At 59.8% G+C, this 27,690-nt stretch overlaps 8 protein-coding genes across 8 annotated transcripts; all 8 read right to left on the reverse strand.

Moving 5' to 3' along the window:
* Nucleotides 1–766: 766 nt before the first annotated feature.
* On the reverse strand, nucleotides 767–2,194 carry LDBPK_220220 (methylenetetrahydrofolate dehydrogenase-like protein; the record flags this gene model as incomplete). Its single annotated transcript, XM_003860724.1, has 1 exon — nucleotides 767–2,194. One exon carries the CDS (start codon nucleotides 2,192–2,194, stop codon nucleotides 767–769), a length of 1,428 nt encoding a protein of 475 aa, XP_003860772.1.
* Nucleotides 2,195–2,911: 717 nt separating this feature from the next.
* Nucleotides 2,912–3,664, reverse strand: LDBPK_220230 (hypothetical protein, unknown function; the record flags this gene model as incomplete). The annotated part of the gene is made up of 1 exon (XM_003860725.1): nucleotides 2,912–3,664. The coding sequence occupies one exon, from the start codon at nucleotides 3,662–3,664 to the stop codon at nucleotides 2,912–2,914; it is 753 nt and encodes a 250-aa protein (XP_003860773.1).
* Nucleotides 3,665–4,780: 1,116 nt separating this feature from the next.
* LDBPK_220240 (hypothetical protein, conserved) lies at nucleotides 4,781–5,809 on the reverse strand (the record flags this gene model as incomplete). Its single annotated transcript, XM_003860726.1, has 1 exon — nucleotides 4,781–5,809. The coding sequence occupies one exon, from the start codon at nucleotides 5,807–5,809 to the stop codon at nucleotides 4,781–4,783; it is 1,029 nt and encodes a 342-aa protein (XP_003860774.1).
* Nucleotides 5,810–6,565: 756 nt separating this feature from the next.
* On the reverse strand, nucleotides 6,566–7,390 carry LDBPK_220250 (hypothetical protein, unknown function; the record flags this gene model as incomplete). Its single annotated transcript, XM_003860727.1, has 1 exon — nucleotides 6,566–7,390. The coding sequence occupies one exon, from the start codon at nucleotides 7,388–7,390 to the stop codon at nucleotides 6,566–6,568; it is 825 nt and encodes a 274-aa protein (XP_003860775.1).
* Nucleotides 7,391–8,205: 815 nt separating this feature from the next.
* On the reverse strand, nucleotides 8,206–12,033 carry LDBPK_220260 (hypothetical protein, conserved; the record flags this gene model as incomplete). The annotated part of the gene is made up of 1 exon (XM_003860728.1): nucleotides 8,206–12,033. One exon carries the CDS (start codon nucleotides 12,031–12,033, stop codon nucleotides 8,206–8,208), a length of 3,828 nt encoding a protein of 1,275 aa, XP_003860776.1.
* A 1,058-nt stretch (nucleotides 12,034–13,091) lies between these two features.
* LDBPK_220270 (DNA primase small subunit, putative) lies at nucleotides 13,092–14,444 on the reverse strand (the record flags this gene model as incomplete). The annotated part of the gene is made up of 1 exon (XM_003860729.1): nucleotides 13,092–14,444. One exon carries the CDS (start codon nucleotides 14,442–14,444, stop codon nucleotides 13,092–13,094), a length of 1,353 nt encoding a protein of 450 aa, XP_003860777.1.
* A 1,593-nt stretch (nucleotides 14,445–16,037) lies between these two features.
* LDBPK_220280 (hypothetical protein, conserved) lies at nucleotides 16,038–18,221 on the reverse strand (the record flags this gene model as incomplete). Its single annotated transcript, XM_003860730.1, has 1 exon — nucleotides 16,038–18,221. One exon carries the CDS (start codon nucleotides 18,219–18,221, stop codon nucleotides 16,038–16,040), a length of 2,184 nt encoding a protein of 727 aa, XP_003860778.1.
* A 3,646-nt stretch (nucleotides 18,222–21,867) lies between these two features.
* On the reverse strand, nucleotides 21,868–25,428 carry LDBPK_220290 (hypothetical protein, conserved; the record flags this gene model as incomplete). Its single annotated transcript, XM_003860731.1, has 1 exon — nucleotides 21,868–25,428. The coding sequence occupies one exon, from the start codon at nucleotides 25,426–25,428 to the stop codon at nucleotides 21,868–21,870; it is 3,561 nt and encodes a 1,186-aa protein (XP_003860779.1).
* Nucleotides 25,429–27,690: the final 2,262 nt, after the last annotated feature.

Genomic DNA, 27,690 nt, shown 5'->3' on the forward strand with positions numbered 1-27,690 from the left:
AACGACGGCCACAACACAAGTAAACGAGAGAAGGAAAGGTGTGCGTGAATGGATGGGTATGGAGTCCATCACGCAGCACGGACGTCGACGACCGCGCCCCAGCGCGGTGAGTCCAAGAACACGGAAGGAAGCCAGAGAGAAAATAGCGGTGACGCACAGAAACCTTGAGATTCGCATCCGTTGAGGTTGAGGAAACATGGAAGACGCTAAGAAGCAGGAGGAGCAACCAAAAGGGTGTGGGCGACCTATGCAGACACCCACGTGCGGCATGAGAGAGAATGACAGAGTTCGACACCTGCGCAAGAGCATACCGTGATCTTCGATGCACTACGCAGCAGCTGGAGTCGGCGCATTCTCGCCATTCCTCGAGAGAACAACGAGGAAAGGTAAGACGCACGTCCACGCAGAAGCATCGGCTTTCTCTCCTTCCCTGCCTCCTGCCCCCTCCCCCAACCACACACGCACACGCGCATGCGCATGCGCACACACTTACACAAACTTGTGCACATACGCGCGTTGCGACCCGTGCGCCAACGACGAGGTCCAGCACCAGACATGCATCTCAAGCGCCTTAGCTCTCCTTACCGGCGTCTGTATCGTCGCTGGCATCACCCTCTTCCTCTGCCGCACTCGCTTCGCGCACCATCACGGCCTTGCCTGATTCATCGAGTGACATGACCATGACACGCTGCACGGCCGGCGCGCGTGACGCAAGCGGCGCCGCCTTGGCCGGCTTGCGTACCAACTCTGCGTTCGCTGACACCTGTCATGGAGCAGCCATGAATGGTATCCCTAGAGGCGGCGCATGGCCCCGCACCTTTTCGTGCGTGCCGTACATCTTCAGGAACTCTGTGTAGATGTTGTTGTAGCGACGCTCGTTGTCGTGTCGAAGCTGATACGCCTTCAACACGTTGAACATCAGGTGCGACGCCGTAAGAGGGCCAACACCGTCTGGTGTCTTCGTGATTGCCGCGGCAACAGCGGACACCGAATTTATGTCGACGTCGCCGCAGATGCCCTTCTTTCGCGCGCTGCCGCCTGTCTCTGCCGCTGCCTCCTTCTGGCACGTCATCTCCGGTAACTCGTTGACGGCGGCGTCGATCACGATGGCCCCCTCTCGAACAAACGACCGGTCGAACACATTGGCCACTCCATAAGCCGTGATGAGCACGTCCGCCTGTTGCGCGACATGTCGAATGGTGTCCAGCGAGTTACTGCGACTGCACAACGTGACGGCAAAGCTGCCTGCGCGCTGCAGCAGCGCCGCCGTCGGCACCCCCACCACCCTGCTGTTGTTCACGATCACGGCGTGCAGGTCGCGGCGGGGAGGTGCTTGGGTACTCGCGCTGCTCCGTGGGAATTGCTTGCCTTCCGGCGACGACGGGGAAACGATGCCGGCAGTTGCCGACAACGATGGGGACGGAAGCGTTGATGGACCCTCCACTGCAGACATGTCGTTGCTGTGGGCTGCCGGCAACAAGTGCGCGAAGTTTTCCGTGCGGCCGAGATAGGAGAAGAGCACTGTGCGGATGGCGAGGGCGGTGCACGGCACAAAGATGTTGCGCTCATGGAAACGGTGACGCATGGCGCTGTCGCCGCCGCTGGTGGCAGCCGGCAACAGCATCTCCTCAATCATTCCCTGCGCCTGCTGGTCGACGAGCGACGCTGATGCTGCCGAGGATGCCGCGACAAGTGTATGCAGGCGCGACCTCTGATCCTGCAGGCAGAGGCTTCCGGCGTTCAAGGGGTGGAGGCCATCCACGTCCTTGCCTGGGTGGATGTGGAGCAGTGCCGGTCGAGTACGCAGATGAGGTGGCAGCGGCAGCTGGAGAAGGACGGCGTCGACCTCGACGTCGTCGTTGACGGAAGCCAGGGTCCTGTGAAGCTCAACCTGCTGAATGGTAGCGGAAAGATGAACGAGATGCACTTCAATGCCGCACTCCGCGGCGGCGCGCCTCTTGTGGTTGACGTAGCGGATCGCATCGGCACGGTCACCGACGAGCACCACAACCAGGCATGGTGGTCGACGGAGGACTGACGTGCTGGTGCGGATTCGCTGCCGTAGCTCCTTGCTGATCGGCACGCCAGACAGCAACTCTGCTGAGCGCGACAGCCGAAGCGTCAGAGTGGAGAGGGCCATGCTACTCGCGCTAGTAAGAGCGAAAGACGCACTCACAGAAAAAGACCCGCACATGATAAGGAGAAGGCAGGCAGACGGAGTGTGGTGTCGTGTCTGCACTGCAGCAGACGATCACGGATACGCAGCGGCACGACGGTGTTTCGCACCCGCACATCGGTGGGGGCACGTGAAACAGGCGTAGGGGAGGCAGGCAGTGAAAGAAAGAGAGGCCAGTCAAGCGGAGCACCCCACAAACACACACACACACACACATACACGAAGAGCGATACACACACAGAGCGAGAGAGAGAGACAGGAGAGGATTCGTAGAAATTCGTGACCGCGTGCAGCCTTGCGTGTGTGCGCACCCCGTTTCTTCACGGTTGTTCGGTGCGAAGCAAGAAGAAGGGTCCCACAGGAATGCGAGAGAGAGAGGGAAGGCGGCGGCAGTGGCGCACCTCCCATCAAGGACGACACCGAAGGCAGAAGTGATCACGCGTATGCATCGCAGTGACGTCGCGTCTTCGCTCGGACGCAAACACGTTCCCATGCACGACGACCTCCGACAACCCGAGTGCGCAAGTCTGGTGTACCTCTCGGCGGGTTTCTCAGCTATGTCTCGCCTTCCTGGCCGGTTTGTAGGGTTACGTTCTTTGTTCTCTGAGTATCGCAGTGCAGCAGCGGAAGCGGGCAGTCCCTCCTCTGGTGTCGCCTCTGTCCTTCGCTAGGGAGGAGGTGCGAAGCGCGTGCTGAGCCACGCTGGTTTAGGCTGAAAAGAACCCTGCGCGTCCATCAGCCGGCGACGTGGCCATCTGCTACGTTCGCGATGAATAAAAGAGAACGCATATCCTCATACGTCAGCGCACCGCAGGCGCGCTCGCGCAACCACACCTGAAAGGCATCTGACGACCACAACGAGTGCAGCGAAGGCGCCACTCGGTCAGCTAGGTGCTTGTCGTCGAGAGCTGCCGTGTACTGCGCACCCAGTTCTCGGAGTAGCCGAACAAGAGGTTCGAGAAGAAGGTGTGACAGCCGCGGATGTCTATGGATGCAGTTGAGAGAGCAATACAGTTGATAGTCACCTGCAAAGGCGTTTGGCGACGTAGTCATGCTCCCTGTCATCGCTGTTGCCGTCTTGCCTGCTGTGACGTCACGCGGAATGTCTTGTCGGCCTCCATCCTGTTCCTCTTCATTCTGTGTGTCAAGAGATATGCTGCGTGCTTCAACGTCCTTCAGCTGAGCGGTAATGTGGCTTAGCCGCCGTCGATCTTCGGCGGCCTCGCGCCTAGCCCCTTCTGTCCTGACCTGCGTGGCCGCTGCGTCTAGTTCCAACTGCAACCTTGCGTATCGCGCCTTCTGCGCTACGTAGGTGACCGCCGCCAGTTGCTCGCTCAGCTCCCGCTCCGCCGCCTTTGCGCGGGCCAGCTCCTGCGCACGTACCTTCGACACCGCCTCAAGACGTCCCAGCTCTGTCATGAAAGTCTGCAGCTCCTCCGGCAGGGCGTCGTCTGCCAACAGGTGCACACCAGAGGCAGCAGAGTCCATGCCCGCATCCTTTCTCAGCAAGCGACGTAGCAGTGCGCAGGCCGTGCGTGCGGGCGTAAACTGGGGAAAGATATGTGCCTGTATCCGCGGATCTGCCTCTGTATGTGTCTCTTGTTTCCCAGGAAAAGGACCCCACAAGGGGGGATGCCCGACACGCATCATGGAAGAGAGACATGCGTGCATTGTGACGGGCAATCAACGCAGAAAAGACCCCACAAAAAAAGAAAAAAAAAACAAAGAAACCAGAGGGACAGTGCAGGAGAGAGAGTAGCACAAGCAGTTTCAGAATGTCAAGAGGGAGCACAGCAGGTGCCGCGACCTCGTCGCGCGGGCGTCGGCAACGTTATGACGGCAGATTGTCGAGTGGCACTGGGCGGGGCGGGTAGTGAAGGGGACGGGGCGACCGCAGCGGAAGCAAGGAGTGGCAGCCGCGACGAGAGCATGGCTCGTGAAGGGCGTCCACGCCGGAGAGGGCACAACGGCTACGTCGTAGCGCGAGAGCCGGGCAACAAAAAGGAGACAACATACAGCAGCGTCAACGCAAACAGTTCGCCGCGCCTACGCTCGCACCGCAACGTCTGCCGTACAGCCATCGGGATGAGCCGTCTGCTTTCCCTTTGTCGCCTTCCTTTAGCGTGGGCGCGCGTGTCTTCTCTGTGTATGCATGCGCCGCCGAGCGGGTCGCGTTCCGAATAGCAGGGAGCTGTGCCGCTCGAAACAACAAAGTCGAACAGCAGGCGTCAGAGAGCCCAGACAGTCGAATGTTAAGTACCAGACACGGGGAGAGGCAAGGTGATGCATTGCGCGTATCTGCTCCCGGCCGTTGCACAATCCACGTGCGCCGCCAAGTTGTTGTACATCAGAGATTTTCAAGCTGAAAATCACCAAAATAAAAAAAAAGAGCAGCGCTGCAAAAAAGTTTTGTGTGTGGGGGGGGGGGTGGCACGGAACCGAAGGAGGCACAAGAAGAAATGGACAGACAAGAGAGCAGACGGCAGCATCGCCCAAACCCCGGAGGTGCAGGAGGTAGAGTTCCTGCGGCCCACCACCGTTCACTGCGGAATTAGCACGCGCGACGCACCGCTCACCCCCATCACTACGCCGCATCAGGTGCGACTACAAGCGCAATGCAGGCAGAAACTCGGCAGTGGCGCTGTAGTGTCCCATCGCCATCGCGTTGCGCACGCGCTGCTTGCCCACCTCCGTGATCCCTAGTCCAGCCACTCGCCACCGCTGCGACGGCCGGGAAACGGGGGATGGAGAGACTGTGCGACGGCCGAGTGGGAGCGAGGCCGCAGTGGCACGCGTGTCCTCGCCGCTGGCCACTACAGCCGCCCAGCGCTTGCCCAGTTGCCGAGTACGCTGTGGCATGTATGGGCAGTCTGCCGCACACCGAAACGGGCACCGCTGGTCGGCCATCAAGTCGAGCTTGCTCAGTTCCACGGCACCATGCTTGGCGTCTGCCTTGCCGCCACCGCCGAACCCAAACGGAGCATCATGAGGCGCCGATCGGCAAGGAAGCGAGATGAAGGACGGAATCCCCATCGCCTCCACCGCGCGTGCCTCCTCCCGGTGCAGAAAGGAGCGCCGCACGTGTTCGGCGTGCATAAGCCGAAAAAAGACCTCGTGCAGCAGCACTGGGTACACTTCGGCACGTTGCAGCTGCGCCAGTGACCTGCGCACCGACAACTCCGCCTGCTCATGTGCTTTGCGGCGCTTCTCCTCCTCGGCCATGGTGTCACGCAGCGCGTCCTGCAAAATCTGCAGCTGCCACTGCTGAGCTTGCTGCGCCTCGGCCTGTGCTTGGGCGTTTCGTGTGGCTTGAAGGAAGGCGCAGGATGCCGCAATATCCAGGTAAGCGACGTGACGGCGGATAATGTCGGTGAAGTGCACCAGGGCCTCCTCCACGAGGAGCGTGCGCTGCCGCGTCTCCCGCGCTTGGGTTTGTCGCAGATGTTTGGCGAGGAGGTCAAGGCTGCTGCGCAACACTTCCTCTGTCGGGGACGAGGCGCCGAGGGTGCTATCAGCAAGGTCGCTCCCAGCGATATCTGGGAGACTGCCGACGAGAGACGTCTCCAAAGTGTGGCCCGAGGCTGAGCCGCGGCCACCACCGCCGCTGCCCCGTAGCACTGACGGAAGTACCATTGCAAGACTTGGCAAGCGCTGCTGCGATGGATAATTGTAACGGCAAACTTGTGGGCCGCTCTTTCTCGCCGGCACACCAAGCGACGCGTAGAGCAAGGGCAACGCCTCGAAGCGCTCTCTGCGAGCGTGTCGTCGCTGCACACCCTCCCGTTGTGCTGCCGGCCTCGCTCGTTTCGCGTGGGAGCGACTGTGCGGGGGGATGCAGCGGAAAGAAAGGAAAAGGGGGGCGAAGATCGGAGGTATCGAGCAGGGCACGTATGGTTGCTCGCACTGCCCGCTAAATTCCTTCGCTTGAGAGCGGTGGAGCGTGAAGGAAGCTGGCGCGGCAAAAAAAAAATACGCACGGCACAGGACGGCGAAGACCAGCGCCCGGGTCACTCGCACAAAGCGATGGCGAGAGAAAGGAAGGATGCCATCCACGAGGGAGCGAGGCGTGTGGGGGAGGGGGAGGAGGAGGAGGAGGAGGAGGGGATTGGTAAACACGCAATAGGGCAGAGAACGCAAACCCCGACGACAGGCAGCGGTTGGACAACAGTGGCACGGTAGGGATGGTAGTTCTGGTGGCCAGAATCACGTAGCGGAGCAGGGCCCCGTCTTCGCCACCCATCGCTTGCGGGAGAGCCCTAAAGATCTCTCTCGCTCTCTCTGCTCTGTGGGTGTTTATCTGGTCGCACACCTTCTCCTCGAACGATACTGTACACTTGCCTTCATATGCTTCGGGCACACACTCCGACGCGCGCGCTGGGACTGCCCTCTTTACGTGGCGCACAAGAGTTCTACAAACGCCTCCAGAGTGAGGTGGGCATCCGCCGCTGTGGTGGTTGCCTTCGCAGCCAGAAGCTGGTGTAGCGCGCGTCCCTCCCATAACTTGAGCCGCTGCGCATGAACGTTCCACGCGATGCGGCCCAGGTGTGCTGCATCAATCGGAAGCGTGTCGGGCGTCGGCTCGCCCGGTGAGCCGGCAGCGAGGCAGAAGGCACGGTAGATCTCTTCCATGGAACCATACAAGAAGGCCACCCGCGCGTCATTAGCAAGGGAAGGGTGATGCGCCGCCCTCATCGCAGCGGTGCGGCTCCCGATGGCGTCGGTCGTGGGCGTGAGGGGCGCCGTGCTCGATGAAGGTCGTTGGCGAGCCGCAACAAGCCACGTCGACGCGTCCTCTTCACGGTCACGGCTGTCAAGCGTTGATGCCACTTCTGCCTGCGTCTCGCCGCCGCACAAGACGTCGATGATGGCGTGCACCTCATTGAGCGTGGGTCCGAGGTACATCGGGTCCAAGCAACGACCACTTTGCTTCGCTGAAGCGGGCGCCGTCACGAGCGACGGGGGAGGCACCCACAGTCGCCCCGTCACGCTCTCGAACGCCCTCTTCACTTGCGAGGCCGACAGGTGATCGACGGCAATGGCAGCGCCATGCTGTGATAAGCTCGACGGGGATGGAAAAACGCTACGGAGAAGCGGCCGGAGCTGCTCAATGGCAATCCGCCCATTTGCCTCCATATCCCACGGACCGAAGAGCTCGGTGGCCTGCAGCTTTTTGGCTGCAAGCAGCGCATCGAGGAAGGACGATGCGTCTTTCATGAGAGTGCAGCGGAAATCACCTTCACAACTGCTACTGAAAAGCAAGACGGTGTATCACGTTCGGCCTGTGACACAAGCACGGCGCGTTGGTGGCTTACGCGCGCGCGTTTATAGATGTGTTTGTGCGCAGAGCTGCCTGACCTCTACCTGCTGCGTATCTGCGCATGCCCATGACACGCTGAAAATGAACAGTGGTAGGGCCGTAGCGGTTGTAGTGAGGGGGGAGGGAGGAGTCAATGTAGAGAGAGAGCGCGAGAGGTGCGGGGACGGAGGCCGCGGCTACAGCGCGGGGCTTCGCCATGGCTGGCAGAAGACTCCTACACCCGAAGTCTCTGCATGAGCGGGATGCGCTCCTGCATTCAGGGCCACTGGCCTTTTCCTCTCTTTGATGCTGTGAAGGCGTGCACTTCGAGACGCGCTCGCATCGCCCTATGTATCACCCCATCGCAGGCCGCGAGTCGGCAGACTCTCCGTTCGTCGCCCATGTGACGCTCGAAGAGCTGAAACCCGTGCAAGAGGAAGCGTGCGGCTCCGTGGTCTCACTCGTCTTCATTCGGTGTCGTTTCTCTCTTAAACACAAAACAATGGCGCGCCTCTGGGCATCATCGACACCTGCATCGTCCACATTTTCCGTGTTGACCGCGTTGCGGGCGTTGACACCGTTGCGCGAACACACGCAAACAACGCTGGCGGAGGAAACAGATGGTGCGGGCGCTCCGCCATTAGCGCGCACACACGTCTGCTTTCATGTTCATTTTCTTTGGACTGGCTAAGCCCTTCGCATGAATGGGTTCTCGTTCGTCGTGAAGTCCGCGCTACGCCCTTTCGTGACTTGTCGTCCAAAGGTACGCCAGCCACGAGGAGAGGAGCGTGAGCTCTTCAGCAGTCAGCAGCGTCTCACCCACGCGGCGCAGCGTCTCGGCGTCCTGAAGCTTGGCGCATGCGACCATCACCTGCCCCAGCGCTGTCTGGCGCAAGCCTGCGTCCGTCTCTAACTCGCTAACGCTGTTTGCGAAGATGTTCTTTAGGCGTGACCCACCATCCTTCGCACGGCAGCGCCGCAGCACCTGCACCAGCAAGTCCTCGCTGGTTGGCTGCATCGTGTGGCTGGCAATCACGGCCGCCTGCACCCACGCCGCCACACAGTCTTCTATCTCCAACAGTCGCTGCACCGCCGCTTGTGGGCCGAGCGTGACGTTATTGTAGTCAGGTGCGAGGAACTCCTGCTGGGCCGCCACAATCGACTCCGATAGCTCCACATCGTTGAAGCGGCTCGACGGTGCCGCCCCGGTCGCCACCCACGCCAGGCGCGCCATCGCATTGCACCGGCTGCGGTGTTGGAGCTGGTCCTCCCCGTACGGGATGTAGGGGGGGCTGGCCTGTCCCTCGGCGGTTAGGGCGTCATAGCGGTCTGGGTCGGCGAGCCACAGCAAGTGCGGCGCTTGCGCTTCCAGGAAGCTGTTCCGCCGAGTGCGTGCGTCAGGACAGCCAGGCAGCACGGCAGGCAGACTCAGCAGCTCCCACTCACGGCGCTGCTCCCAGAGCGTTTGAAGCGCAGCGTCGAGGGCAAGGGTGTTCTGCTGACAGTAGCACTGCAGTCGCTCGTACTGCTCCGGGCAACTCACGGGGTCGCCGATCGGCGTGGAAAGCGCAAAAATCATGAGGATCGGCATTGCGTCGAAGCGCAGCGCCAGCGTCTCGCACACGCCCAGAACGCGCCGCCCAATTTCCGCGCAGCCGCGAGACGCGGTGGGGGCACCGTACGGGTAGCCGACCGGCCCAGTGAGGAACGGCTCGCGGAGGAGGGTGTTCGTCACGGCTGAGGCGACAAAACGGTTGTCGTGGTGAAGGCTGTTAGCCAGCGAAAAGTACAGCAGGTATGCGATAACGTCCAACATGTCACACTTGTGGTGCAGCGTGAGCGAGGCAAACGCGACTCCGCTTGCCGCGCGCGCTGCGCCGTCGCCGGCGTTGGCGGGGCCGTCACTGCTGTCGTTAAGGTTACTGGACGCTACATCGCAGACGTCCGCCAGAATGTTCGACAGCTGCACACATGCCTGTGAGAAGCACAGCGCAACACCGCTCACGGGATCGCTGGAGGCGGTCCACGTGCACGCCAGCACACCCTTAGAAATGTCGCACACCTTCCGCACGTCCTCACGCGATTCAACGATGGTCTGCGCAACGACCACGTAGATGCAACCCGCCGCGTAGCACTCGGCAAACTTTTCTTCCAGTGGCAGCGAGACAGTCTGCCGCACCTCGGTCATGTACACGACAAGGAAGTGAAGCAGTCGCACGAGGTTCAACGGGTTCGCAAAGCAAATCTCAGAGGCTGTCAACCCCTCCACGCTGCCTTGCAGACGGGCGGAGACACCACTCGCTGCCGCCTTCTGCTCTGCCCGGATGGCCTCCGCCACTGCCACAATGGCGCGCCGCATGATCTGCTGGCAACGCGCCATCTGCTCTGTGCTCTTCACCAGCCGCGGAGCCGCCGGCGCGCTCGACGCGTCGTTAACGACGTCCTGGGTGTTGTAATGACGAGAGGGACGGCGCTGCAGCAGGTAGGCACTGCCGCTGCTCAGCGCCGTCTCGAGCATGGCGCTGAAGGGAGGCAGAACCCGCTGTGTCACGCAATCTTCGCTGGAGTCGAAAGAGTGCTCCACCTTCAGCCCCACATTCTGCATGCTGCGCAGCGCACACAAGGACATGAGCGCCTCTTGCACCGACAGCAACTGCGCCATGGTCGCATGCGAAAGCTGCATGCGCACCTGCTCGTGGCGCAGGACGGCCATAACGAAGGAGCGGTGCGCCTGCTGCTGGAACGTGAGCTGGCGTGTGACTCGCAGTACAATGTTCTCATCCTCAGTGTTCAGGTTTCGACGGGCCCAGTTGCCGGTGCCGTGGCGCCACTGGTGCTGCAAGTTCGTCGAGGACGAGAGCGACTCACTTGCGTAAAGCACCGCACTGTCCAAAGAAAGCTTGGAGTCGGTGCGGACTGCATCAAGGATGCTCCTCAACTCTGCCTCGCCGGAGTTGTCGCCGTCGTGCACTCGTCTGGGACCGTCGCCACTGGCAGCGTGCGTCATGCGGCCCGCCAGGACGTCTCTCACGGTTAGGTGTGGGCCGCGAGCGTCGAGGGTGACGAGGCTCCCGTCATCCCGCAACAGCGACGCCACGGGCTGCTCAAGGTGGCCGAAGCAGACGGTGTCCTCGCTAGAGCACGGCTGCCGCACCCCGACTTGATTGTTCACGCGCAGCACGTACGCGCCGACGCTAATGAGGACCTCGCGGTGGTTGTCACAAGAGAACAGCTTGATGTGGTGGCGCGGCAGGTGCGCGGCGGCGCTGACTACGTCCGCGACGGCGTTCAGCACGACATAATTCACGACCTTTCCGAGAGAGGCATCCAGCGTCACGAGCCACAGCGCTGGGAGCGGCTGCGCCGAGCTGCTGCGAACGTAGTAGAGAACGCACACCTTGTGCTGGCTTTCCGTGCAGGAAACGACCTGGCCTCTGCGCCCCAGCGACGCTGGGAGCGACGTGGCCCACTTAATAGAAATGCATGGCCGCCGTCCTGCCCCTTCCACCGCCGGTGGCACCGGACTGAAAGCGAGCAGGAAGACCTCACCTGAAGCGCTGATCGCCAATACCTGCTCAGGGTAGTGGTAGCGCAGCTGCACGTGTGTAAAGGCAAGTGGGCTGTCACCGAGCTGCCCGTTGCCGACCGCCGAAAGTGGCCACACAGGCGACGCACTTGCGGCACTGCCAGTGCCTGTCCCGTCATCCTCTCGATCGCCGCTCGGGTTGTTTCCGCCGGCGACCAAGCACTTGAGTGAGTGCCACAGCCAGCTGGAAGTGTTTGGAGAAGCAATAGGGCGCCCTGTGTCCGAGTACTCGTTCGACACCAGCTGCTGACTCTCTTCCTCTGCACAATCAGTGAACAGGGTGTCCGCGCTCGTCTCCGTGTCGCCGCCGCCACTGCTGCGTTGAGGCAGGTTGTTGTGCCCTCCGCGTGCCCATCGAAAGGACGCCGGGTCACGCCGATCGAACTTCATTGTCGTGTGCGCGCCGTCGTACTTGAGATCCACGACAATCACCCCAGCCGTCGTCCCCAGCACCGTCACAATCACCGCTTCTGCATTAACCCAGCGCCGCGTGCAGACAAAACTCGACACTGTCATGCCAGTGTCGTCGTCGAGCATTTGCACCTCGATGCTGTGGTCGAGACTAGAGATGGCACCGCGCTCGCTGCAAAACGCAAGCGACTCCTCCTCGCCACCCATCTCACTCACAAACAGCGGCAGTCCCTCCTTGGCGGCTGCAAAGTACGGTATCTCTGCAAGCCGTGGCGCCGCCGTCTGCCACCCTGGCCGGCTCACGTTCCAGAGGCGCAGCAGCTTCGTGTTTTCGTCGACCAGCCAGCACATGTGCGTGCCGGCACCGGAGAGAAAGCTCGAAGCCGGCACCGTGCATCCGCTCGCGGCATCGAAGAGCACTGCGCCATCGAGAGAGGTCGGCGACGCCTCGGCGAGTCCGCTGTCCGCCTCGGTGGCGCGCTTGTAGACGTACGGCGCCGCTGAGCTGCTCGTCATCGTTAGCCGCTGTGTCCGTGGCACCTTTGCCGGTGGTGCGAAGAACATTTTCTGTTCAGTTGGTGCCGTTTCGGAGGACCGCTCAGCGGGGGAGAGCAGACGAGCAACGACAGGAAACGCCTACGCACACAAAAAAGCAAACAAAAACGACTGCAACGTGGACGACGCACGCGACACGCGAGGGCGAGCGAGCAACTCGCCGGTCGTCGAGGAGAGACGAGGACAGGAGTGCGAGAGACAGGAGAGGTGCGCAGCAGCGGAAGAGAGCCAAGTGGAAGGGAAGAGCCCCACGCCAGCATATGCGCGCGAATGCTCGACGCGCGCACCGATCAGAAAGAGGGACGGGGGACGGCACAATGACATCTTGTTCGGCCACTGATTGCTGCTGCTGTTTTTTTTTTTTACGCTCTTGCGCTGTATGTGCTCAGAGTTCCTCTGAAGTGTAAGAGCGACTGGAATCGCGTAGACGAGGGAGGAGAGTCACCTGGGCGCACACGAGAGAGGGAGGAGGTAGGGAGTAGCGCATCACGCAAACGTCGACGAGAGGCAACGTGCTGTGATGAAACGCGCCCTCCGCGGTCAACCCCCCCCCCCTGCACGCACACAAACAGACGAAACGAAGGAGATATAAAGGCAGGAAGCACTCACAAAGGGCGACAGCGCCTGGCACACACACACAGGCACAGACAGAGACCACACGACAACACAAATTCAATATGCCACGACTGGGCCAACAACGAGTTGTTGAGAGACGAAACCTTATCCAACGAAAGAGAGAAAAGCCGGAGATGGCGGGAGAAGAGGAGGGGGTCAACATCGAAATTGAGGAGCCGGCCTGAACGCATCGACATACATACAAGCGCTCAACGTGTACAGACGCAGCCCTCATCTATCGCGCCCAACATTGCGCCGCAGAGATCCTGCTTTCAGTGCCTAGAGGAAGGCGAGGCAAGCTTGTCGTTCACTTCCAGGGGCACAAGTCAGCACACGAAAGACGGTAAAGAGAGCGACGCCTCTCACCGTGTAAAGCTGCGCCAGCCAACGGCGTGCATGCACCCGCAAAGGGATGCCAACGCGCAGAGCCACATGTGCGCTAGCCAAGGCCCTCACGAGGAGTTCTCGTCTTCGTCTGTGCGCATGGCCTTCAGCATGCGCTCTAGCGGCAGCGTCCACCGAACATCCAGGCTGTGGCTGAGAAGCATTTCGTGCAGCTTCGGCGCGTCCTCTGTTGGGTTGAACCCATCCACCTCTTCCCACTCGAGTGGGCAGCACAAGGAGGCCGTGCCGGGATGCACGCAAAAGGGAAGCTTCAGCAGGTGATCACGCCGCGTACTCACGTGCTCGTCAAGGCGCGGATACATGAGAAGAAGCTGCACGGCGTGCAAAATATCTGTGGCCTCCTGTTCCGAGCCGAGGGCGCGCAGGTAGGTTGCCCAGTCCAGCACGTTGCCTTGCTGGAAGTGCACGTGCTGCTGGAACCGGTTCAAGGCGTCGCGACGGCCGAGCTTCAGCACAGCCGATGTAGCGTCATGCACGATGTAGGCAGCCTTGGGATGATGCTGAATGTTGTTGGGGTTGTCGCTCGAGGACGCTACGAAAAGCGCAGTGAAGGCGCGGTCGAGCTGTGTGCGCAACACGTGGCGGATTGTTGGGTGGATGAGGCGGTGGTTCGCCAGATCGGCCACGATGGTGCTGCGGAGTGTCTTGGGTGCGACGACAGTCAAATACCCGACCAACGCCGTTCGCTCATCGTTTGTCATGCGCCTGGCACGCCGGTCGCACACCCACAAGTGAATACCGCGCCGACCCGAGAACACGGGCAGGATGTACTTGAAGCCAAAGTCGTCGCGCAGCAAGGTGTGCAGCACGTGCGCCGCGCACGACATCCACGCCCAGCAGTAGGAGCAGATGCTCTTGCCAGAGCAGCAGGACCGCACATTGTCGTAGTCTGACATGTCTATGTCGAACACGAGCTCCCGCTCCACCGGGAAGACGTTCGCGAGGCCTTGCTTCTGGTTTGGTCGGATGTTGTACACGGCGCCCACGTCGATTTTCTCTGGAAAGCAGCGCACCAGCTCGGCGCGCAGCTCCTCGGCACTTCGGTAGCTCCGAAAACGTGTAAAGATGTCGCCGATGAGGGTGAAGCAGAACTCGCGGCGTGCCAGATAGCCCTCCGCGGCAGCAGCCCCCTTCCCATCCAGCCACTCCTTGTCATCATCAGCGCCTGAGGCAGCACCCACGGCATTGCACGGCTCCGCCTTCATGCCGAGCGCATGGAGTACCCCGTCCTTACTCTCCTCTCCGGACACCGCCGTCTGCTCACCTTTCACCCTCGCCACGGAAGAGCCCGCAGAAAGACGTGGCTGGCTGAGCCGGTACGATAACCATTGGGTGATAAGCTCAACGGGGTAGACGTGCGCATAAAACTCGCGCAACGAGTTTTCGTTGATGGCCTGCATGGCGGCAAGGAAAAGACCAGCGCCTGCACACACACACACACACAAACGCCCGGGACGTGCACGCACGCGCGCACAGAGACACGCGCAGGAACGACAGCAACAGAAAAAAATAAGAAAGGGAGACAAGAGCACAGTAAGCAGGCTGGTGGCGGTGGTGATGGCTGTGATTGATGGCAAGCTGCCTTCTACGCGTGTGTGCCTGTATATGTGTGTGCTTCTATGGATGTACCTCTGTTCAGTATGTGTTCTATGCTTGGCCTGTGTGATCCTGCGAGCAAGCAAGCCCGCTGCTCTCAGCCCAAAAAGAGCCGGGGCCCCACACTTGCGAGCGAACGTGACACGCAGAGAGTCCACCGACAACGAGTGTTCGTCGCTGAACGCGCGGCGGCCTTCTTGTTGCTGGCTTTGCTCGTCCGCGTGCCCCTGTTTACCGTCGGTTGCGTTTTCTATCGTTCGCGCTGTGCCACCGGCCGCGTTTATCTTTTTTTTTCGTACTGAGCTTCGCAACTCCACGTCGCGCATCCGAGAGGCCCCAGCTGTCGTTCGCGCGCGCAGATCGCCGCAAGTCCTCGCGACACGCAAGGGCCACCCACCAGAAAAACGCAAGCACGCGCGCACCGCAATTGAGCCCATGTGGCGGAGCCCAACCCCCACTCCCACCCCCATCCTCACCGAAAACATACGTCAGCAAATAAAAAAAAGATGGAAACGTGCAGACAAGTGATAGAAGCTGCGCGCACTCTCATACGCACTGACGCGGCTCGGTGCTGATGATGTGCTCTGGCGAACTGAGCCGTGCCGCTCCCTCCTCCCCACCGGAGGCGTGCATGATTGGAGTCTGCACACATGTATGATGTGTCGGCGAAGGCGAGAGAGAAAGGAGGAGGGGCAAGGAAGCACGGGAGTCGATACCCCTGCAACGGCGGCACGTGTGTGCCCCTCGCTCTCCGTTTGTGTCTGTGTTTCTTCAATGCGAACGTCCATCAAGTACTGCGAGAGCCACGATGAGGGTGAGGAGCATAGGTATACGAAAGGGGGACCGTAACCAGCTCCATATGAGCTGACGACACAACAACTCTCTCAATCTATTACCACCACCACCCCTCAAAAGACAAAATGGATACGACGACCCGGCATAGCCCCCCTTCCCTCCTATATCCCTCCCATCTCCCTCCCCATACACACGGTTCGCCGAGGTGCATCACCAACAGAAGCAGCCGTGAGGGAAAACAAAAGGGGAGGAGGAGGAGAGCGAGAGTGAGAGTGAGCGCATGTCTGAAGTGTTCTGCATGCGCGGGCGTCGCGCTGTCCATTCGCGGTGGGCACGGAGGAGGTAAACAATGAGGGGATAAGGAAAAAAAAACAGAAGAAAGTCAGTAGCGTACATCGGTGTCACGGCCGAGACGAGTCTTTCAGGGACGACGAGAGATGCGCAGCGGTAAAGCAAGCACCCACGTCGAAGGAAGGAGGCGCGAGGCAGGTACCGTGGGAAACGCAGGGACACGGACGTGCATGTTCCTCTTTGGGTGTACAGAAGCACGCGTGCCCCCCTCCTCAACTCCGGCACGCTCCCTCGTCTTTCAGACGCGGCTGCTAACGGAAGTTCACCGGGGCCTTCTGAGACACGTCATACAACACGCGCTCCTTGTAGAGTGCCCATTTGTACAGCTTCTCGTACTCGGCAAAGACATTTCGGTAGCCGGCGTACTCGCGGTGGACGTGGTCGCGCATGCGTTGCTCCACCACACCAACCAACGCTTCGTCCGCGGCACGCGGAAGCAGCACATAGAGCGATGACGCTTGCTGGGCAACCACAGTGGCCTTGTGACGTCTGAAGAGAGAGCTATTAGCGCCGCGACCCGAGGCATGATCGGTCACATCACGAGAACACTGTCCGTCCGTGTCACGACGTCTGCCATCTTGGCTGGACCGTGCGGTAGGCTGAGCCAGCGTGCTCTGCCAGTACGCTGCCGTCCATTCGGCGTCCATCGAGGCTACGTGGTCAGGGTCCTCGTTGAGGTAGGCCAGATCGCCACAATAGTCACCGCGCCGCAGCTGCGCCACCTCCATGCTGTCCGTCGCCGGCAGCGGCGACAGTGGCGGGCAAATGCCGGTGGCGGGCGTCAACGCGCGCACGAGTTGCATCTGCTCGGAGAAGAGCCTTTGCTGGTCCTGCGACCAAATGCGGCGGACAACGGCGAGGCCACCGTCGAGAATGAAGTAGATGGCACACTCCTTCACTGGGGTGAGTCCTTCGCGAAACAAAACCGTATGCGTGGGGATGCGAATGGGAATCAAGTTCCGCGCCGTTGTATCGAGAAGAGACGCGATAGACGGGACGGCGGCCTCCGCCACCGTAGCAGCTGCGTGGCCTTGCGGCCCCTGCTCCTCCTGTGCTTCACCCACATCAGTGACGGTGGCGCGCGTCATCCCCATGGCACTGTCGTCAGGGTTGAAGAGGGGAACGCGCAGCTCGTGCGCGAGAAATCGTCGCTGCGCGCGGAGCACCGCCTCGTTGGCACGGCGACACACGCGCCGCAAGCGCGCCGCCACCTCGGGAGGTCGCCCCTCGGAACTCACTATCAGCAGCGTAATCGTCTCGGACGTCACGTACTGCGCCCAAGGCGGTAAGGCACCCCAGATCAGAGCATATCCCATGGCATCTCCCGGCTGAAGCTCATAGCTCTGCCACAGCGGCGTCTGTGTCGAATCCTCCATCAGACCGCGCTCACGAGGCCACTCGAGGTGGCAGTGTCCGCTCAGCAGCACTAAAGCAAAGGCTCCGTCGCCGTTGAGCGTGTCGTCGTCCGGAAAGAAGAGCGGCGCCGTAGTGATGCCGGTGGCAGGTACTCTCGTCAACCCTACCGTAGACTGCCCCTGCGATCTCTGGGCACTGCGCCTTGTCGTCGCCTTCACCGTGATCGGCGGCAGTGCGTCGTCCATGTGAAGACCAACGACGTTTTCTGTGCGCTCTGATGGCAGCGATGGTGGCTCACCGCGGCCCATTTGCTCCCTGAAGCACTGGAAGAGTTGCGCTGCAGGCATCGTCCAAACTCCCTGCGGCCGCTCCTGCTCCTCCTCGTCATCAAGCAACGGCGGTGTGAGCAACGCATCCAGCGACAGCGGCGGCCTATCGGCAGGCGTCTTTACCATCGCCTCAGCGGCGGCACCCGTTCTACTTGGCAAGCGAGCCGCATGACCAGCGGCACATTTTCGCAGGAGAACCTTGCCGGCGCCCGTCACCTCCATTACTTCCATTGTTTCGGCCAGCGTCAGCAAGTCGTCGTCCAGCAGAGGTGCGAAGAGGGCGAGAGAGCGCAGCAGGCGCAGCGAAAGGTGAACGTCCTCCTCGGCGCGGTACGCGATCGGTAGCTGCAGTGACTGCCGGACGCGGCGCCACTCGCGCAAGCCGCCGATGCATTCATCTGTCAACAGCGTGGACGGCGCAGCTTGCAGCTCTTCCTCCTTGCGCGCGCTGGATGAACACAATGGCGCTTCAAGATTCGCCGCAGTCGCAAGCGAGTTGATGGTTGGCGCCGCGCCTGGAGGTGCGTCTAAAGGCGGTCGCCGAGGAGTGACCGCAGACCGTGTATGGGAGGACGAGGCCTTGGTGGCGCAAGAAGCACCGGTGCGAGTCGACACCTGCCATGCTGGTGCCTTCCCTGTGTCTTTGGTCTTATGGTTGGCTGCTCCTGGTGGGTCGATACCCAGAAGTTGCGAGAGAGGCGGCAGGGCGGCCACCTGCTCCGCCACCGTGAGGCTGCTCAGCGTGGGCATCCCAGGTGCGCGCGGCGTCTCGAAGAGTCTCAAGATATCGTTGCTCGGAGGTTCCCTTCATCTATATACAGATATATATTAATGGAGAGAGGTTAGCGGGGAGGGGGGCACCAAACTAGAGGAAGCGCAACAAGACGTGTGAGGGTGTGAGCCGGTGTGCCCCCGGGGGTTAGGCGATGTGAGCGCCGTTTCTATACGAGGAAAGAGGGATACACAAGGTGCTCAGATGATGGGGGAGAGGGGACAACTATGTATGCGCGCATTTAGCGATGCCTGGAGAATGTCGAGCACAGCACAAGCAGTAAGAGACAGAAAGCGCTGAGGGTAGTGATGAGGAAAGCGGGAGGTGATGCGAGAGAGTATGAGGAAAAAAAACGGACCCATGACTGAATAACGGCCGCCTCTAACTTCCTGTCATATCGATACACATCGCCCAAGCGGCTCTGCCGCATCGCTTTCTCCACAAAGGGAGCGTCACGTTCGTGTCTAAGTAATAAAAAAAAGGAAAAAGATGCGTTCCGTCTCGATGCATGAGCGCGGGTGCGCCTGCGCGTCGCAGGTATGTATTCCGTAGATTCGATGTGTACCAGGAAGAAGCACCTCACCACCAACGTTTTCTTTTACGTAGAGCACGGCTAACGTTCTTCGGTTTGTTTTCGCTTGTCGCACCTCCGGTAAGCGTGGCGACGAGAGGAACGAAGAGGCGCGCGCTCCCCTGTTGGTCGTGTGCCATCCAGCGACTCGCTCCCTCGCGCACTTACACATTCCGCTCATTCCCCTTCTGGCTTGACTTACTTTTTCCTTTCGTCTGTGGCAACACTGCCTCGAACTCGCCATCACCATCACCATTACCGCCGGCCCGGCAATAGACTAAACATCAGCGGAGTAAGGATGCATACAAAATACTTTGCTGTCAAGCAGACGGGCACAAAAGAGCGCACCTCTCCGCCTTATCATCTCCCCGCTCGTGCTGCGTTGCAATATTGAGACGAAGAGAAGGAGGGGAAGGGGAGGCATAAATGGCGTTTGTGGGTTTGCATGCTAGTGACCGGATCTCGGTATTCTTTTTTTTTTGCAACAGAAGACTGCCGCGAGGGAAGCGAGGGTCGCGTTCAAGGCAGGCAGTGGCGCTCGCGGTGATTCCTCCGACTAACAAGGCAATAAAAGAAAGGGCGAACAACCCTGTCATCGCAGAAGCGTCGACTAGGCAAATCAAAAGGAGCACGTAGTTGGAGATGTCTCCACTGAGGGAGAAGGAGTGTGTGTGTGTACGCGTGTTACCTGTTCGGCACCACAAAAAAAAAGAAAAAATACACAAACAACGGAGAGAACTCCAGAAAGGAGGGAAGAAAAACAACAGTCGGGAAAGCATGTGCGACAGACACACGATCACAACTGCATACGTACCCCTATATATATATATATATGCATATATATATATATATATATATGCACACAAATACATGTAGATAAATATTTTTCTGTATGTAGCTGTCTGCTTCACGGTGAGCTCTAGCACGTGAAAAAACAAGACGTTCTCCACCTCCCTCCCTCCTGTCCTTCACGCAAACCCCCTACCTCCCCCCCTCCACACACACACACAAACGCTTTTTTCTTGTGGTCGTTCGGTTCATATATTTCAGGTTGTTCCAGTGTGTTGTCTTCGCGTGAGCACAAAAAAAGGCCGTCAGCGCCTGCTCCGCGGCAAGGGAGAGAGAGAGGGGGAGAGCGGAGCAGGAGAAGCCGGCAAACAACAAAGCATAAAGGCAAGTCTGCAGTGCCTCCCCTCTCCGCCGTCACAAGTCGAAAGAACAAAAGAAAAGAAGGAACAACAGAGGAAGAAAATAGCTTGCTCGGAGGCGATCTCTCCGCCCCTCCACCGCCATGTTGCAGTGAGACTGCGTGTCTGTCTCGATGCTGCATCCATCCTGTCAGCGGCACGCACACACACAAACACACCGCCACAGGGACTCAGTTATTCATCACTTCCTGTTCCCGACGTAAAGTGCCTACAAGTATAATTTTCTTTGGGGCATTCGTTTTGACCGATCAGCACACGGACGAGGTGCGAGAGGTCTGCCCTGCCATCCTTGCTGCATCTTCCACCAGTGCCGTGGACATACTCATGAAGAAGGGGAGGATGGTGGTGGTAGTGGGGGTGGGGGTGAAAGGTAAAGCGGAGCTGACTTCTAGAGCACACACACACGAACAAACAACGGTAGTCAGCATCGAAATATATAAAGATACAGATTTCATGGAGACAAGAAAACGGAAACGGCAGTACAGTGGAACACAAATTATGATGAGCACGTTATTGAAGTCTCAACAAAAAGTAGAAGAGACCCACCAAGCCTTCCGCGGGAACGTCCATCGCAGTGCTTTCCGGAGGCCTCGCAGGTCGCACAGATGTGCGAAGACCCCGTGGCGAGGACAGTCGGCGGCCAACGTCATCACTTCTTGCACTAACTCTAGATTCAGCGCTGTTCCAAAACGTATACCGTCTCTGCCACACAGCACGAGTTAAACCCCACTCTACCTCCCGCACCCCCAGGCCCTGTCGCAGGCCCACATCCGCGTGGTGCGACGCAGCGCTAGACACACGTCACAGCAATGCGCCCACCCAGTCATCTGAGGGCATGCCCTCTGCCTCAGAGCTCCCCAACCCACCACGCGCCGCCTCGCAGGTCGCCCCACCGCCGCACCCATCATGCCGGTCGTCGTATTGTGCGTCGCCCTCACGGTGGCTCTCAGGCTCACCGCACCAGTAGGCAGTGCGAGGGCCGGAGGAGGGAGGGCGGATGCGCGCAAGCCACGCTGACAGCTCGCAAGCATCGTATGGGTCATGCAAACGTGCTCACTGTCGCGGGTCGCTCCGAAGCAGCGCCATCCAAGACCTGGCCGCCGGCATCCGCGACGACGACTCGCTCTGACCTCCCCACGTCCTAGTCACCGGGCCCCTGTCACCGCCAGAGGTGGTGCAGCATTCGCAGGGGATGGGGAGAGGGTGCACTCGATCCTGCGCTGTCACGCGCTGACGCGCGCCCGCTTCCCGTCATGGGGGCTACCGAGAGACCATCACAAAAAAAAAAGAAATGAGAAGTCTCGAGGCCCTCGGGCGCCGCACTCATGAAGCGGTGGATGCCGTGCCACTAATGATGTGCAGCAGCGCGAAAGGCGAGAAATACAAGATCAGCAGCGCGGCTACCGTGCTGTGATACGAGCGCTGTCTCGCGGGCAATTCACTGCGCTCTGTGTGGAACGGCGATGGAACGGTGATGAGGAAGAAACGAAGGCACGCAGATGAGCACTGATGCGCTAGGCGTGCAGGAGAAACGTGCACGTGCCCCACAAAACACTGAAAGAGGGACACCGGAAGATACGAGGTCGCTGACGCAAGCACCACCGCCAGACGTGCGGACTGCGGTGGGTGCAGCAATGCACGCATGCACAAAAAAAAGGAGACGGAGATAGAGGGACGCCACCGAAAGCGCCTGGCGCAACGTGCAGCAACACCAAAAGCACGGAAGCGGCACACGCACAGCAAAGAAAGCAACGATGAAAGGGGAGCGCCACCATGTGCCGCAATGACGGAGGATGGAGAAGGGGGAGGAGGAAGGGGCCGCAGGACACAGCGTCAGATGAAAAACTAGCGAAGTCCCGGCAAGATATCGTCGTCAGTGGCGGCGAGAGAAAAGAAATTCTGCGCATGGCCGTCACGATCTGCACTGCCGCTGCCATTGCCGCTGCCACTGCCACCGCCGCTCTCGCTGCTGCCGCCATCCGAAGCGGCGGCGAAGTCGTACCTGTTCCAGTTGTTGCGATCGTCGGCAGACGCACGGGCAGCAGCTCCCATGCTTCTGCCGTCGTTGTGCGAGACAGCGTCGCGAATGTGTTGGCCCATGCTTACCACCACGCCCCACAGTTGATGCACTGTCGCTGCCGTACTGTCGCGCCCGAACGACGACGGCTCCGCAGGATCGCCTCCGTCGTCATGATCATAAGGATCGTCCAAGATGCCGCCGTAGGCGTCGAGCTCCGCTCCCTCTCCGCGTGCCACGCGCGCGACACGCTCCCGCAGACGACGGTAGTAAACAGTCATCACTCCCAGTCCAGCTAGCACAAGCCCGAGAACCACGAGAAGCACCACCACCGTTCTGCGAGAGGTACCCCTGCCAGCGGTACCGCCCGACGCATCGCACGGGCGCGGCTTCACGGGGGGCAGCGGGGAGGCACCTGGTGTGCAGTTGGCACGGTCGGGTAGAAGTACATAGACACCCTCCTGTGTCTGTGTTGATGGATCGCACTCCAGCCAGCGCACGGTGTAGGCGTCGAGGGTGCACTCGGTGCACTTCACAATAATCGGCTCCGGTGGCACGTAGCCGCCGACGCAGTTCATACTGTCCCTGCGTAAGGTGTAGTACACCCGCCGCGTCGTTGCGGTGGGATCATCGCAGCTCGTCTCCACCTTTTCATAGCTTTCGTTTGTGCAGAGGGGGCACGCGTAGGCAGAGCGCCACCGAAGGACAAGGTCCTCGTTGCCCTCGCCGACGTACTGCAGCGTGCCGAACTTTGGCTCACCGCCGCTCGTGCTGCACTCCAGTTCGATAAACGCCATGTAGTTGGACTTCGCGTCGTAGACCCAGTCGTCCGCGGAGGTATCGACGCCGTAGAAGATGTATGGGCTGCCCAACTGCGTCACCAGGTAGAGATGCCGACCGACCTCCATGTGCACAACAGCGTCGCCAAAGTGGTGGCCGTTGGTGGCTGAAGTGCGCTGACACACGTACGCACTAGAGGAGCTGTTGCGGCCGCGCGCTGAAGGCACGCACAGCCGATCGCGCGTGATCGGGGTAAGGGCAGAGTCGCTCTCGGAGGTGGCCCGGGCATCTCGGACGGGGAGCGGGTCGCATGGAGAGAAGTAGAAGCGGGGTATACCGGCTTCGTCGGCCTCCTCGACCGTCATGTTGGACACGGACGCGTTCGTTGCCGGCATGTACCCCACTGACGCATTCAAGACGACACCCCGCAGCTCGCTGAAGTTGTACACCATGCCGTTTCTTTCGAACACGCAGCCGAGGCTGCAGCCTGTGTGGTCTGCGTTTGCGACCGTGTTGCCCGGGCACTGAAGGCATGTCGTGAAGCCGTATCCGGGAGCGTAGGTATTGCCGATGCACGGCTCGCACCGGTGCGCTCGTAACGCGGGTTGCACGGTGCCAGGTGAGCATGGAGTCATCTTCGCCGCGCGTGATGCGCAGCTGAACCCAGCTCGGCAGGGTTGGCACGTCTGCACACCGCCCGATACATCGCCAAACACTTCCAGACCCACGATCACGACTGAGATCGGGTTGGATGTGAAGGCGAGCTCCTCCACGATCCAGCTTAAGCGGTGCCGCATGCCACGCAGCTTCGAGTCGGAACCGCTGGCAGGAAGTGCCGTATCCACGTAGTAAGGCACAAGAAGGGAGTAAAACACCGAGTCCACCCTCCCCGTGTGCGACGCAAAAGCTCGGACCGGATATTCGGCGTTATCGTCTACGATGACCCGCACGTTCAATGTCGTCCGCCAATCCATCCTTTGCACATACTTGCCCTCAGCGTCGACATAAGCGAAGGTGATGTTCGCCCAGCCGTCTTCCTCGGCATGGAAGGTGTAGCTGAGGGTGGCCAGCGAGTAGGTCGAGCTGGCAAGGTGTTCTTGTCGAATGCCGATCAGCGTATTGTCCTCGTCCGCGAACGGAAGCCCCACAAGCTCGAACCCTTTCCCTTCCTCCCTTCGGCAGCGGCTTGCAGAGCCTGTGCAGTAGATGCGCGACAGCGAGATCCCTGGCAGCGCCATCACATCACCGCCGAGGCCGTCGAAGCCACTGCTGTACACCAGCTTGGGTATGGCGGCCGTCCCCAATGGACACACTTCGCACCTATCGCCTAAGAGGTACTCCCCCGCAGGACAACTGACACACGCCCCCCGAGCTCGACTGTCTGCGTGCCGCATGCCCGGCAGACATGTCGCACATTCGACCCTCGTCGCTGTCGGCCTGCTGCCCTCGACTTCAGCACAGTCTGCGCCCTCGTACTTGACCCAGCTCCGCAGTCGCGTGTTATCACTCCGGCAGCTGCCGTACTGCGCAATGTAGTCGCCCCCCGTGCACGCACGCATGCGAGTGCAGTTATTAGCGCCCTCTGGCGATGAGGTGTTCGGCGGGCACTGGAGACACTGCGTATCGCCCTCTCCCCGGTATGTGTTCCGTGGACATCGCACGCACTGGGATGCGCCAACACCACCGCTGCCCTCCCTGGCCGTCCAGTGCCCGGGTGGACAGCTGACGCACTGCATCTCTGCCACTGTCTTGCGCGTGCCTTTGACGACAATGTTGCGTAACAGCGCCCGATCATTCACGCCGGTGAGCTCCTCGCCGTAGGGTGGACCGGTGCTGTCCTTCATGTAGTCAAACTGAATCTGGGTGGTACCGTACGGCAGCCGTAAGGAGGCGTGATACCAGTCGCGGTGCACCCCCGTGGCGAAAAACCGGTACTTACCGACCTCCGTGTCCGGGTTTCTGACAATGGAGTAGTTGAGGCGCAGCACGAGTCCGTCGTACATCTCTTCCGACGAGATCGAGTAATCGAACTCGAGCGAGCCGCTGCTCTCAATAACGTCAACTACGAAGTCCAGCGTGGACTCCACCGACTCGTCGATCGTACCCCACTGCGTCACGGGACGGTTCTCGGTCGGCTGCACACCCGAGGAGACCACCGTCCCGTAAGTATCCTCCACGGCGCTCCACGACGCACACGGCTCCGGACTGCAGTACGTTCTCATGTCTTCGGGCAAGGGGTCAAAGGTCACGTAGCGGGTCGTGTATGAGGAGTAGGTGCCGGCTGGACACACGGCACATTCAAGCGTCAACGGGTCCAGGCGGTAGCCATCTGTGCAGTCGTAGCAGGCAGTGGTGCGTGGGGGTGGCACGAAAAGATTCCCCCGCTCGCAATCCGCGTCGCTGCTGAGGTAGGATAGGACGGTCAGCTTACCCGTCCTCTTATCACACGGCGAGAAGAAGTGTATGATATCCGCGTTCGTGCACGGGCGGGCTGCAGCACCACAAGCAACGAGTATCAGCAACAGCAATGCCACGGTTTTCACAGCCGACGTGGATCCGTTTCCGCGACGGAAGCTCGCCAGAAACGCACCTCTCTCTCTTTGCCGCATATGACCACGGTAACCCAAATATCGAGTAAACATGACGGAATAGAACAACTAGAAGGGAGGCGGCGGCGGCAACACCGATGCGTGTCTTCGTTGTTTTTCGCCTCGTGCTTCGACGGAGAGAGAAGAGCTCGTTTTTCTGCACCCCAGGTGCCGAAAAGTCAGTCGATCAGCGGCGTCGAGAGGCGGCTATACTAGACCACCACTGCACGAGGAGAGCAGCAGCAGGATAGGCAGATCCTCCGACACACGCACGGCCGGTGCAGAGTGTGATGGCAAGAGATCGAAAGACAGAGAAAGAGGCGGGGGGCACGTAAGCTGACAAGACAGAGCACAGCTAAAACGAGCTCACACACACACACACACGCACAGAGAGAAAGAGACAGATATGGAAAAAGAAACTGAAAGGTCGAAGATAATGAGAAGCAGCAAAGGCAAGGAGTGGGCGTGTGGGTAGCAAGACCAGGAGAGAGAGAGCAGAGGAAAAGTATGCCCGAGGTAGCAACAGCAGTAATATATAATTCGTCGCTCCACCATGTGAGGCGGAAAGAAAGAGAGAGAGACGGGACTCAACTGAACGCACAGAAATACGCTCACAGAGAAGGTAGAGAGCGGACGCTCAACACCCAAAAGCAAAAAAAAACACAAGAAATAGAGATAAATAAATATATAGAGAGAGACGCGTAAAGAGAGCTTCCAACACGCGACCACGAAGTCCACGCGGCACGGCGCCCAAACGCGACAGCCTGGGAGGGAGAGAGGACGACCGTGAAGAAGCGATGTTGGCGGTTCAGGAAGAGGAGACGCCAGCGAGACTCACGTGCGCAGGCTCTCCTAATCACACAGCTGCCTAGCTAGACCTCGCTGTGTCTCGGCTCGGACACGTTTCGAGTACTTTCGAGTATCGCCTCCTCTCCCCACAATAAACAACGCGAATAAACAACGTGTTACTGCGCAGGTCGTAAGAGGGAGGTAGGCAACGTCAAGACTGCCAGGATACGCAAACCTCGCCACACATGCCCACACTCGCGAAGAGGGGGGGGGAGGCGGGGACAGTAAGCTACTGAAGATCACGAGAAGCGAACAGAGCCAGACTTTGAAAGCGGTAATCTGTGTGCTGCCAATGGAAAGCTGCGCATGCACCATGATACTCATGCACGGCACATGTAGAGAGAGTGTCCATCAAAGTACACCATTATGCACAGCACCGGAAAGAGCCACGACACACCCAGCAGCAGAGCCACGAAGGTGCAGAGAAGAGACGAGCGAGACAGACAACAGTCCAGGAAAGATCGATTGAGGGTGCAGCAGCAACGAAAGGGAGAGAACAGCATTGTGTTGAAGGGGGGGAACAGCACGAAGGCTCGCTCACGATCGCCCAGCTGGCCTCCATCATGTCAATCCAGAGAAAATGCATCCTCCCTGGTAACGGAAAAACCTTGAGAGACTTTGCGTGCTCAGCCTTAGGGCGAGGAGCAGAGAACGATGAGCGGGATAGCGACGGTAGCTCCTGAATGTTTACAACGCCCGAAACTGAGCGTCGACGCGAGAGCCACACATCCCCTGCGGCCTACAGTTATCTTCTTTTGAATGGCTCTCCCTGCAACAGGCACACTATCTGAGGCGGCGCACAGCAAGAGCCCCGCCAAACATCACCGTGCTATGAGGAGCCTATGAGTAATCCACGATACCACAAAGTTATCGTCAAAAAAAAAAACATTCATTTCCGCCTTCAACAACCGCGCATCAGCGGATTCCATCCCCGCATGAAAACACTTCCAACTGCCAGCTCGAGACCTGTTCTCTTCCTCCCCGACGGAACTCGCGATGGCCCACACGTTAGACTCCAACATTCCTTTTGCAGCGATTCGAACGAACCACCGCTGAAGCGCGTCGCTAGTCACACTGTTGCGCGTCGCCTCAAACACACCATGCTGAGATAAGCAGTCCGTCACAGAAACCTCGCGATATACGGAGACGTTCCGCTTTCCTTCTAAACCCCGCGACGCTAGCGACCCTGGAGCAAAACAACACGACACCTTCCATCTTCGAGCAACAATCTCCTCCCGCTGTAACAGCGCGCGCATATCCTCCTCTTCCTCAAACAAACGTAGAACACACGCAGACAACGGATACGACAACCGCAAAGAACAGCCATGCCTGCCACACTCCATCCCCACAAGAGTGCCCCCACTACAAACACCACACCCAGATGCCGATAACCGCCCAACACATCCCTCCGACGCAACGCAAGCGCGCTCCTGC

This window comes from Leishmania donovani, chromosome 22, assembly GCF_000227135.1.
Source record: "Leishmania donovani BPK282A1 complete genome, chromosome 22".
Lineage (NCBI taxonomy): Eukaryota > Euglenozoa > Kinetoplastea > Trypanosomatida > Trypanosomatidae > Leishmania > Leishmania donovani.